This window comes from Corvus hawaiiensis, chromosome Z (genome assembly GCF_020740725.1).
Source record: "Corvus hawaiiensis isolate bCorHaw1 chromosome Z, bCorHaw1.pri.cur, whole genome shotgun sequence".
In the NCBI taxonomy this organism is placed as follows: domain Eukaryota; kingdom Metazoa; phylum Chordata; class Aves; order Passeriformes; family Corvidae; genus Corvus; species Corvus hawaiiensis.
In genome coordinates, this window is record NC_063255.1 from 10,335,605 (window position 1) to 10,348,134 (window position 12,530).

At 38.7% G+C, this 12,530-nt stretch overlaps 1 protein-coding gene across 1 annotated transcript in view; it reads right to left on the reverse strand.

Moving 5' to 3' along the window:
• Positions 1-2,770: 2,770 nt before the first annotated feature.
• Positions 2,771-12,530, reverse strand: part of NNT (nicotinamide nucleotide transhydrogenase) — a 44,400-nt gene continuing 34,640 nt past the window's right edge. Inside the window, exons 20-22 of the mRNA XM_048292969.1 lie at positions 7,556-7,674; positions 6,659-6,774; positions 2,771-5,536 (exon numbers count right to left, since the gene is read on the reverse strand). Coding sequence (XP_048148926.1) covers positions 5,387-5,536; positions 6,659-6,774; positions 7,556-7,674 — 385 coding nt within the window. The 3' untranslated portion in view covers positions 2,771-5,386. The remainder of the gene's footprint in view (positions 5,537-6,658; positions 6,775-7,555; positions 7,675-12,530) is intronic.

Consider the following 12,530-nt stretch of genomic DNA (forward strand, 5'->3'; position numbering starts at 1 on the left):
TTAGTCCCCTAATTTCTCAAGTAACACCATAAATTAGTATTTTAGGATTGTTTCTGCTTCTCCAAACCATCACCTTTTGAGAACTTGGAGCTTCAAATATTACTAAGTCCATTCATGAAAATGTCTAAGTACGTATCTTCCTCTCAGGAAGAACCACATATCCCAATAGCCTAAAACAGCAATTCAATATATCCTCTGGGCAGCTGCAGAGCAGTTGTATTATGCAAGCTATTATCTTTTGTAATTTACTTAATTTGTAAACCACCCCACACTAATCATATTGATGGAGCAATACTCACTGCAAGTCTTATGAAATGAGTATTTGAACTGCACTGCTTAGGTACAGAACAGAGGGGACAGATCACCCAGTATTCAAATTCCCTCCTGTAAAGTTTTCCTGCAGAATCTGAAAGCTTACACAAAAGCTCACATGTGTTGGTGGTGCAAATCATTCTCAATTTGGTGTGTTTCTTTGAATTTAAAATGTTTACTTACTACAAATAACTGAGCCTTAGAATGGAAGAAACTGAAATATATCCCCTCATTCTCTCTCACGCACTGTAGATCTGGGAGACTACCTCAGCAGCTATTTTGGCCCTCTAGAAACAAACCTAACAAACAAGGTCTTCTGTGCTGAGGATATGAAATCCATTCCTATTTGTTTAAGGGTGTTTACTATGGATGACCTTTAATCTGGTCCTACAGACTGAATGTTCCTTCATGGTGCTAAAATATCTTCTATCTTCGTTTCAAAAACATCCAGTTTGTGTTCTCCAAGAATGCTCTGCAACAGAACCCAAAACCTAGCAAGTTAATAAAACTCCAAATGCCATTTTTTAAATTCAAACTAAAATACAGAAGCAGGTTCAGTCCCCAGTTTCTCTATTTGAATGGACCAGAATTACATGATTGCTGCATGAAACCAATATAGTGGGATAGATATGACTCATTAGATTGGAATTTTAGAAACCACATCATAGACTAAAGAAAGAATCTAAGAGGCAGATTGATAGATCACACAATAGAAACCTTGTCATTTTGTAAACAGTAAAATTCCCCTACTTGCAAGAAATTTTAAAGCCATTTTAACAGCACAAAAAATTTTGTACTTCTCAGTCCAGTAAGTAAGAAATGTGTTTCTTAGAAATACCATTTTTATAAAGTTACATTTATTTTCTGATCTAAATAAGTCGCTGGCTCAAGAAGAGTGGAACAATGATGAAAGATAGTTGGGCTTTAGTTCTGTTTTCAGTCCATCCACCCCCCACACATCCCCTCCATCCCCTTCCTTTCAGCCGGCTCTGATGTTCAGTGTGGTTTGTCTAAGATAAGAACAGCAGGTGGGTATTGCAGAATAAACTGGACGCTTGCACAATTAATGCATTCCAGAGATGGGGGAGCACATCAGCCTGCAAAAGGGTATGAAATACTGCTGGAGACTGGGACAACTGGGCAAACTGGTCTCCCAAGGTTGCAGGCAATTCCAGTAAAGGAAATTCTAATTATACTCAAAAAGGAAATTCTAATTAAAATTTTAAAAAATAATTTATTCCCAACTGGAAGAATCAAACACTGTAATGACAGTGAGGTTGACATCTCCACCAAGATGTTCAAATGATGTACCAATCTAATAAAATTGGACCTGTTTTCAGTAGGGAACTGAGCCAAATTATGTCTAGTCGATCTTTCCAAACTAAATTTCTCTGTAACTTTAGTAATGCAACAATTTGTATTAAAAAGAAAAAAATTAAAAAAAGAAAAGGGAAAAAAAGGAAAAAGAAAAAAGAAAAAAAAGAAAACCACAGAAAAGATTAAAGTTGACTCAGCGAGTCATGGACACACACTGCACACCATGAAAGTTCCACAGCTGAATAGAGATGAGTGTCCTCCATACTCATGTTCTTGCTGCACTGCTTTGCCATGATCTGATCAGATTGTCATAGCATGCTTGAGGCAGGCTAGAGCAAATACCTCTTTGGTGATAATAAGAAGCTGGAAATAGGGAAGAGAGAGGAAAATCTTCAAAGCAGCATGCAGATCCACAGGATATAGACTAGATCTTTACCCTCTGTCACACTACAAACCCATAGGCTCTGGGTATTTGATCCCCAGGTGGGATCCTCCAAGAGGGAAGACAGGTTACTCCATGAGTCAACACCAGGCTGCAGCCTCTGGAAGAGACCTCCAGTCTGGGCTTCACTGAAGCTTGAGGGAAAACATGAAAGCTGCATGTCAGACTTGTGGTATTACTGAACAGACTGTCAGATGGCTAAAATTATTCACTTATCACTCACTTTGAAGGTAGAAACTGTAACCATCACAGCAATCAACTCAGCAGTCTTGTAGAACCAAGTAACAACTGAAGCAAGCTTTTATGGCACCTGGCTCAAAGGGATAGGATTCATCTCACACCTCAGCCACTGGAAAATAAACTACTCAGACCAGTCAGTTATTACAGCTTTCTTTCTTCTTTAATCTCAAAAAAGCAACACATATCTTGTTCAATCACTCTCAGTTGTCTAACCCTCTTCATTTACTAGAAAAACTAAGTGAAGTTCCTACAGTCAGATGACAGTCATACCTAAAAGGAAAAAATGTAAAGAACCAACTAAAAAAAAAAAAAAAATATTTTGCCATGATTTCCATTCAATTCACTACAGCCTTCAATCTCAACATCCTTTGGTGGCACTTTGAGTCTCTTAACTTCCAAAAGTAATCTTGGACTAGTTAACTACTCAGGAAACACAACAGGAGAGAACAAAGACAGTGATCAACAGAGAAAAATAACTGACTTTTTATTAGCACTTCAGCAATTAGCTAGTGTTCCATGGTAAAGCACATGTTAAAGAGAACCCTGGTACTATTGATCCAAAGTAACAGTATGGGGTTTTTTCCGAGTACAAATGAAAAAGTGTTCCCCCTCCCTTGTTTGCTATTTTTTAAAGAAAAGCTGGATCTTTTATTAGCTACCTATGAGCAGAGACATGATGCATACTGCAGCCAGTTTGACAAGACAAAAATTAATGCATTAGGATGTTAGATGCCTTCAAATCCCCCATTTTTTTGCTTAGCTGGGAGGGAGAGAGATGGAGAATTATTTCTTTGTCTTCTCTCTTTTCCCATTTCCCTCCTATTTTTTGCAGACCTGAAGGAAAGGTTGAACACAATGAAATCAAGAGGCCATACATGCTACATTCAAATATGGTTGTCACAATGTTCTAAATTAAAATTCAGTTACAAGCCTTTTCCTGCAGAATATAACATATTAATGCATGATAATTTTTTTGTTAAATCATAGAAAAGAGATCTGCAAAAATGATAGATCTGCTGTATATCATTACATTTTTTAATGTACTACCTATTCAAAATCTGTGCTTTAAGTGATCTTCACATAAAAACAGAGGTAGCCAAGAAGAAGTACTGTATTTTATATGAGGTCTCTATACATGGTGTAATAAAAAAAATAGTTTGTTCTATTGACCAAGATGGATTAATTTCAAGACTTACTTCATAATAGTTTGTCTTCTCTAGATATGAATAGCTTCTAACACAAGGACAGTTATCTCTGTTTGGCCTTTGTCACCATGGACAGTTGTTACATCATTATGGAAATATGTGTGGACGTTATGGAAATATGACAAATTCATGTTATTAGGCAAATATTTGAATTTCACTCAAGTATACTTAATATAATAAAAACAAAACAGCAATCTATGTCATAATTTAACTTTGCTGGACTTATGGAAATTAAATAGTGCTTTTAATTAAATTAGTAAGAAGTCAAATAATCACTGGATTTTATGTTTAGTATGTTTCTGTGCTGTCCAAACAATAGCTTATTTATTTAGAGAAATTCTAATGAACTCCAGCATCTTAAACGTAGAAGCACAGAATGGTTTGGGTTGTAAGGGACTTTAAAGATCATCCAGTTCCAATTGGAACCCCATGGGCAGGGAACCGTTCACTAGACAAGGTTACTCAGAGCCCCATACAGCCTGATCATGAGCATTTCCAGGGATGGAGCATCCACAGCTTCTCTGGGCAACCTGTCTCAGTGCCTCAGCACCCTCACAGTAAAGAATTTCTTAACATCTAATATAAACCTGCCCTCCTTCACTTTGAAGCCATTTTCCCTTGTCCTTTCACGACATGCCCATGTGAAAAGTCCCTCTCCAGCTCTCTTGTGGGCCCCTTTTAGGTACTGGAAGGTGCTATAAGGTGTCAGCAACGCCTTCTCCCAGCTGAGCAATCCCAGCTCTCTCAGCCTGTGTTCACAGGAGAGGTGCTCAGGCCCTGTGGTCAGCTTAGCAGCCTTCTCTGGACTTGTTCCAACAGGTCAACATCTTTTTTGTGTTGGGGGCCCTAGAGCTGAAGACAACAATCCAGGGGGGATCTCACAAGAGCAGAATAGAGAAGGAGTTCAAAAGTGTTTTTTTCAGCATCACAAGAATATTAGTTAAGAAAGCATCACTAAGTTTTAAAGTAGTAAGTACAATTAAAAGTCTAGGTGAACAAACTGAAACACTGTGGTCCAAATTCTGTGAACAGATCAGGTTTCTGCCTGTGCAGAACTGGACCATGTTTTTTTCTCAGACACTTAAAAAGGTACAGACTGAAAAAGATGGAGAATTTAGCAGCTGCTTAAAATAGTTAAGCAATGCAAATAAATGTACATTTCCTTGTCAGACGTGAAGATTACTTGGCAAGTGCCTGATATTCTGTGTTTCATTTAACGTAAGTGTGCACCATAAAAAAGTGGAACCGTATTTTAAAGAAAAGTAACTTTCCTAAAATGTTCCTGATTCACAGCATCCATACAATCCCCAAAAGAAAAAGAACATTATGCTTAGATCTCAAATCATGTAAGCATCTATTTTAGAGAATGTCCTGAGTTTGAAGGGACATGCAAGGATTTGCTTCTGCTTGCATCTGTTTGAAATTTAAGTTTTGATGAAATCAACAGTTGCATTGTCCATACCAGCCAAAAACCAGCTTTGATGATAAGACTGAATACAGTTTTGGCACAGTATATTTTAGTGAATTTCCATGACAGAAGTACAGACAGTAAGGAGGAGGAAGTCAGTAACTACTTAAAGATGGCTATGAGTTATTAATTTCCTCTTGTAACAGTACAATGTTGGCCTTATAAAGAACATTTTCATTCTTTTATGCATTGTCTCATTGGAGATTTAGTTTGAAGGGCTAATCTGCCCATCTTTTTATAATAGTCTATATCCCCTGACTGAACTACATCTCCTAAGAGTCAATGCAGTCTTCTCCAAAAGCCAGCTGCCTTATGACAGTGAGAGGTCCTTCCACCTCTCATTTTCTGTGACCTCTGTGACAAAACTGTAGTCAAAAATATGAGCAGAATATAAATCAATATTTAGCTTTGGTATGATTCCCTGACTTTGGCCTGCAGGGCATCACAAGTCTTCTTAGCATCTCCCAACAGCATGGCAGTACTGGGCTTGTAGAAGATGGGATTGTCCACCGCTGCATAACCAACTCCCAAAGATCTCTTCATTACAATGACCTGCACACAAAGAGTTCATGTTTGAAACAGCAAAACACCCAGCTACCATCCTTCCTCAAACAAAGATAACACAAAACCAACCTCCAAAAATGAAGAAAGAGGAAGAGACATCTCTGACCAAAACAGAGTGCTCACTGCTATGAAACTATTTCAAACTTTAATATAGCAGATAAATTGATATTGATATTTCAGAAATATTTTGTTGTTAAATACAGTGTTACATTTCAGATGAAGAGATTGTGGACATTACACATGCATTTACTTTATTCCATGTAATAAAGTCAAAGCAAGATGTGCACTGCTAACCATAACATTGAAGGGTTTTGAGACTAACTTTGAAGTGCCCGTGGGGCTTCAAAACAACTTTCAGCCAGTTTTAGCTATTAAATGTCAAATTAGTTAACTGTGGCACCTTCAGCAGAGAAACTGAGAAGCTTTACCTTAATTATGTTCATGTTTATTTCTCAAATTGCAATATATAGCTACACACACTACTGATAAACAGATGTGCCCATGACTGAGTACTTGAATGGATAACCCACAGAACAGCTGAAGCCACCACTGCATTCAGAACAAGGTATCAAAGATTTCACATCAAGGAAACACAAGTACAAGATCAGTGCAAAACTGTTAAGGTAACTAAACTGTTGGTTCAACCTGGACAGTCTAAGCTCTCTATTCGACTCAGCCATGCATTGTTTGGGGGTTTTGAGGGGTGTTTGTTGTTCTTTAATTATTATTTTATTTACTCATATTATTAATTCTTGTATTTCCACCTCAGTATTAAAGTCATCAGCTATAAACTCAACAGAACAGGTATTTGTACAGAAATGTTTCAGGGCTGCAGATGTAAGCATTTATTCTAATCACATCCTAGTAGAAGCACTCTATTTGATCTTTTCTATTGCAGTCATAATTAGTCTCACTAAAGCCATTGATGATGATTATAGAATCACAAACAGTGCATCACACTTGCAAAGCACTGACTGTTTTGTTGGACAACTTGGAGAAAAGCTTCTTGTGGAAACCAGAATAATGGAAGAATCTTGTTAGCTTATCCTATAAACCATGTTTTTAAAATCTTGCTAAAGGTAGGTGATAACTCAACTCTGTTAATCTCACCTGTTTTGACTTCCAGACCTCAAGAACCGGCATTCCAGCTATGATAGAGTTTGGATCTTCCTGAGCTGCTGAATTAACTGTATCATTTGCACCAATTACAAGGACCAAGTCAGTTTCTGCAGCAAGACAAAGAAAATGACACTGATGAAAAATTATCTGAAATCTGACCACTGAGGCTGATGCACATTTTTGTGTAAAATCTGATATTTCTAGGCAGAAGAACCCCTAATGGTTAACTACTCTACAAACATTTATGGAGACAGTATGCACACAAGTATTTTACAAACTTCTTGGGCAAATTATATGTGAGAATTCAAATGTGCTGCCAGCTACCTCCAACAAGATGCAATCATCCACAACCCAATTCCAAGGGACTCATCAGACCACCCTGACAGACAAAATTTAAATCCTTTTGATTTTTAAATATGGTTGAATACACACATACTATCATCACTTTCAAATTTTTTTGTGCCTCACTTTTCTTTTGAATATTCTTCTGAAAAACCTTTTACTGGCAACCTTCTGCCTTTTAAATAAAGATGTAAGAAAGCAAGAAGTTGCCAGTACAGTGATATACAGGTTTGCAAGACACGACAGGGTCAAGTTATCCACAATACCTGACCTAAAAAAGTTACAATAGTTTTCCTCTGTGGGGACAGGGCAGTAACAGAGATAATAAAGATACAGCATTTGCCATTTACTTCACAGCTACAAGCAATTAAAAAAAAAAAGCTCCTCCCCACTTCCCTCCCACCTAAAAAGACTTCTAGTCCTCTATAAAAAGAAACTGAATGGCTTGACTTCTTGACTTTCTATTGTTAAAAATCCCTGTGCAGTGCAAAAACAAAATCAAATATATCATCCAATCTACTGGAAACTTATGGCTCACATGCTAACCTGGGAAGTCTTCATTGATTTCATCCATTTCCAGTACAATATCATAGGGAACGCCAGCCTCTGCTAGCAGTACATTCAGCTGACCAGGCATACGACCAGCCACAGGGTGAATACCAAACCTAAAAGGGAAAAAATCCCATTAATAAATTTGGACCACTTTGTTTAATACATTAAAATTGTCACCTGTGACTTACAAGGCTGAGAAGTTCTTAAGTATAAGCACAAATGGCAATTAATAAAATGGAACTGTTAAACTTTAACAGTTCAGCTTCCAAGCAGTACCATATTTCAAGTCTTGTGACAGATTCTTTTGGGATTTTACAAATGAACCTTTTAACTGTAAAACTACCATTCATATTGATATGTTTTTCAGGTCCCTTACATCACTGAAAACACCACAGACTAAATAAATTCACCATGAAAAAGGCAAGAGACCATGCCACCTTTCTGAAGCAAAACCCCTTGGCAAATGACTTTATTGATTCAGGTATCTCTAGAGTATGTACAAGAAACACTTGTATGAAGAAACACTTCAACAGAAAAGTTAACAGGGACTCTACTTCAAGCACAAGACAATGCCTTGCCGAATTAGGTTAACATGCCACTTTCGTCTTATGATTGACCTTAGGAAGAAATGAAAAGAGGACAAAAAAAGGAGGGGGAGTGAAAAGGTTGAGACCTAAGAAACTGTAACAGTTTAAGCATAAACATTTTAAAAAATGTTTTCAGAACAGCTCAAAAACAACTTAGAGAAAATACACTGCTCATGAGTTACTAAAACTTCAGACAGACCAACAGGGTGGCACCTGGGGTGCTCAGCATGCATGCAGTTCTCTAAGAGTAAAAACCTGAAAAAGCCAGAATGGAGATGTAAACTGGTTTAGCAGCAACCACCAAGGACATATTTGGTTAGAAGCATCTGTTTCATGTTGGTACTCTTCTGATCATCTACTGGCCCTTACAAGCAAGGCATATCCATGTCTACTGTCCTGTGTACTTTCTGTCTTTCCATTTCTGGAGCTATCACCAGATAGAATGCTGACTCACTCATGCCAGAAGTGCCTCAGATGAACATTGTATGGGGCTGAAGATAAATGTTTAATTCAGAAGCCTATGTATACTTTGGAAGAGAAGAAAAATAGCCAAGAAAAAAAGAGGATTTTTGAATTCTTGCATTTTGGAACAGAAGTTTCTGAACAGAAATCCAAGTAAGTCAGGAATTAAATGAAAGTTATTCAGACTTCTTCAGAAATGAGAGAAAGACTAATAAACCAACTTGCCATGACACATACTTCTATTTTCAACTCCACCGCGATGGGAATGGATAACACATCACTGATGGACCACAAGTCACAGTCCAATCAACATAGATCACTTGGTAATTGAAGACTGTACAAATACATCCTTAAATGGGCAACTGAGCACTCCATCATCAAGGCAACATTAATACAATACAAAACTGAGACAATTGGAACTCCAGCAACAAAATTAAGGACATATGATTAATCCACATAATACTAGATATACTACAACTTTAAGCTCTGGGTTGAACAGTAGGATAAAAGCTAGTTTTAAAAGGAATGCTTTTAAAGAAGAAAGGGAATAGATTGTATTCAGCTAGTAAACATTTGGGACCCTGCTGCAAAGGATAATACCTAGAATCAGAAGGAGAGCAAATATACAGCATAAATTACTAACAGCTTATGTTTCACACCACTCACTCAGTAGCACAAGCCATGTGTAGTACTGCAGCTAGACCTTAAGTATACCAAATTCAATCACTAAAAGTACAGTAGGAGAGCTCTTATTCTGAAGTACCCTTGAGAAAACTCATCACTCCTCTGGCAGTGAAAACAGATTTTCCAACAAAATTCTCTTTTGTGTCTAATAAAATTATTTGAGTGCCTTTGTGACCAAAGCTGCTTTGGCAGTACACAAAACAAAATACTCGTGAGGTTTCTATTAAGTACTATATACACATACAATCTTATTTCAAGGGCTGGAAAGCCAAAATTTAAGCTGCCAAGAGGATGAATTTCACCTTTGACTTCACCATTCCTGGCAAGAGGCAAGGAAAGAAGAAAAGAAAGGAACAAATTATCTTCATGCAGGAAGAGTTATGGCATGAACCATCAGTAGTTAGAGACTTCTGACAGACTCTGCTTGAAACTACATACTGCATATTCACAAAGTTTGAGAAAGCTGCTCATACAAAAGCTTTTTTGGACAAATACTGAAGTGACTCCCAAAAGTCTGCTTGTACGAGACTGTTAACCAAATATGACAGTAGCTTGCCAGTACTACTTGAAATTGGATGTGCAAGAATGTCAAAAAGAATAATTAAAAAACATGGCTTCTCTAAGGCTTTAATTAATGTCACAAGGTAACATTTACACACTTCTGGAGTGAAATCAGCCTGTCCAATAGAAAGCAGAATTCAGGTAAACATGGAAAATAGATACCTAAAATCCTTAATGGCTCATAACTTGTCTAATAAAAGCATCAATTTTGCTTCCAACTCACAACAGCAGCAGTTCTTCAAAGCTATGTGCATTTCAGCAGGAACATTTTGTTACATATGCTCTCTCAGATGTTCATAACATGAATCTCATTCATACGCAAAAATTTAACACAGAAATTATTTTAAAGGGAAACATGTTTTACAGTAAAAATGCTTTCAAGGAAAAATTGCCAAGTTTCTTTGATATTCTTTTGCCATCAGTTATGCAGGAACTCCCTTCGGTTGGTTGGTTTGTTTATAAATCAAGAAGAAATCTTAAACCTCAACACATAGCAACAATCAGGTTGTGTATGACTTGAAACGTTATCCCGGTATTTCACTGAAATACAGAATTCAACAGAAATTTTTTCTTTTGACCCTGACAACCTAAGGTGGGCCTTGCTTACCACCACCAATTGTCAAATACTGAAGTGTTGCTGTGACCCACCCCACTGCGGGGCTGGGGCAGCGTGATGCCAATCAATCCCAGCCCATTCCCTGGATCGAGTTCCCAAAGAGGCAGACTCAGAGGGTGGGTCGATGGGTGGCTCAGAAGCCTAAGCCGCACCCCCCCAGGCGGTGCCCGGGTACAAGCCGCCTCCCCCAGTTCGGGAAAATTCCCGGTTACTCCGTCGTTCATTGGTTCTTTGTAATAACCCCCGCCTCTCAGTTTCCCCCAGTGGTTCTTGTTACATTGTATCCTGCCCCTGGCTTGTAACTCATTGGTTGTTTCCCCCTTTCGCTGCGGTTTTCAAATTGCCTATAAAACTGAGGATGAGCCTCGGGGGGGCTTCCCATCGCATTCCATCCCTTCCGAGCTTGTTCGGGTTGCGAAACTTCTCACAATAAACCTGTTAGGAGTCAGACCAGAACAGCCTCTCTCTTCCTTTGTCTCCGAGCTAATGTGAGCCGATACCACGGCTCCTGCCGTGTTCCCTCTGCAAAGAAGCCAGCTAGCCAGCTCAGCCAGCAGCTCTTTTCCTGATGCCGAAGTCGCTTCAGCAACGCACAGAAGTAACGCAGCTGGACTCTGTCTGACCTGGGGCACGCCAGAGCTCGTGCCTCGAGCACAAGAACTACGTTAGGTTGGCGCATCAAGCGTGAAGTGCACATCACCTCACTACTCACACTTCATAGATAAACAGCATCAAGCAAGGATATTCAACTTTCTTAACCAGCCTCTACTAGATACCTTTTCGTTTTATAAAGACAACACAGCACACGAGTTTACGTTTCAAACTTTTTCGAGTAATACAAAAAGTGCAGCATTTTATTTTAAATGTAGGCTAAATATCTAAAACTCCTGACATACACATATCTAGCACTTTCAGCACAGAAAACACTTCATCTGGAGTTGAGTGGGATAGAAAGGACTGAAGGTGGCGGAATAAGTATGAAGTTAGTAATATCAAAAAGACAACTATAGCACAAAAAATGACTAAAAAATCTCAGAATAGAAATTATTTCTCATACAGCTCATAAAGTCAGTATCTATCTTTATGACAGCTGGCTGGATAACATTCTTGTAATCAATACTGAAAGAGCTGGCTCAAAAGAGCAGCACCTAACCCAGTGCAGAAGTGTTTCAGGATCACTTCATCCATGTAAAGATAGGGTTCCTGTCATTGTAACAAAGCTGGGCAGAGCAAAGTAACATCTGGCTGGTGCCTAATTTAGCTTACTCAACACTTTAAATGCTGTATTTGCCCAAGGGTTTTGCCTCACTTGAAGTTCCTCACATCTCATTCACTTTATTTAGACACCTCTTTGCAGCTCTGTTTTCAGTGCAAACAACAATCCATTATTCTAGGTAACAGGAAGTGAAAAAAACCACCAACAAACTAGATGAATGAAGAAGAGCATCACTCAGATATTCCACAGCTTGAATTCTGCCATGTAACAGTTGCAGTGCAGCATGACTTCAGAGTATCACAGTATAATGTTCATCACACATATGGATGACTCTGTAGGTTACAAGCATCAACACACAGAGCTAGCCCAGATAGTTTAGACCTGGTGTCGTGCCTAAAGCAACATATGCCCCCAAAACCAGTCCCATGGACCAAGCTCGGTGGCTCTCCAGCAGTCAAGTCAGTTAAATTTAAATTGAGTTAGATAGCTAAATTACATACAGTTAAATGAGGGCTGATACTGGTTCCCTATTTCCAACCACTATAGTTTATGACAGCAGGGGCAAGATCCAGATGAATCTTAGCTCAGTCCAATAGCCTTCCCAAGAACCCAAATACAAGCAAAAAACAAAAGCCCGCTTCCACAAAGCATCATATGCTGACCTAGTAAGGTCATCCAGAGGCAAGCTGACCCATATGGAACCAATAGCACACCTGCAATACTCCCCCAGGAGCATGCAGCTATAGCTGCATCCTCGCAGAAGCCATCAGGCTCTGCATGGTTTGCTAGTTCTAACTACCTCAATAAACCACTGGAGCTAAACAGACCTGTTGGGCTCCAGCT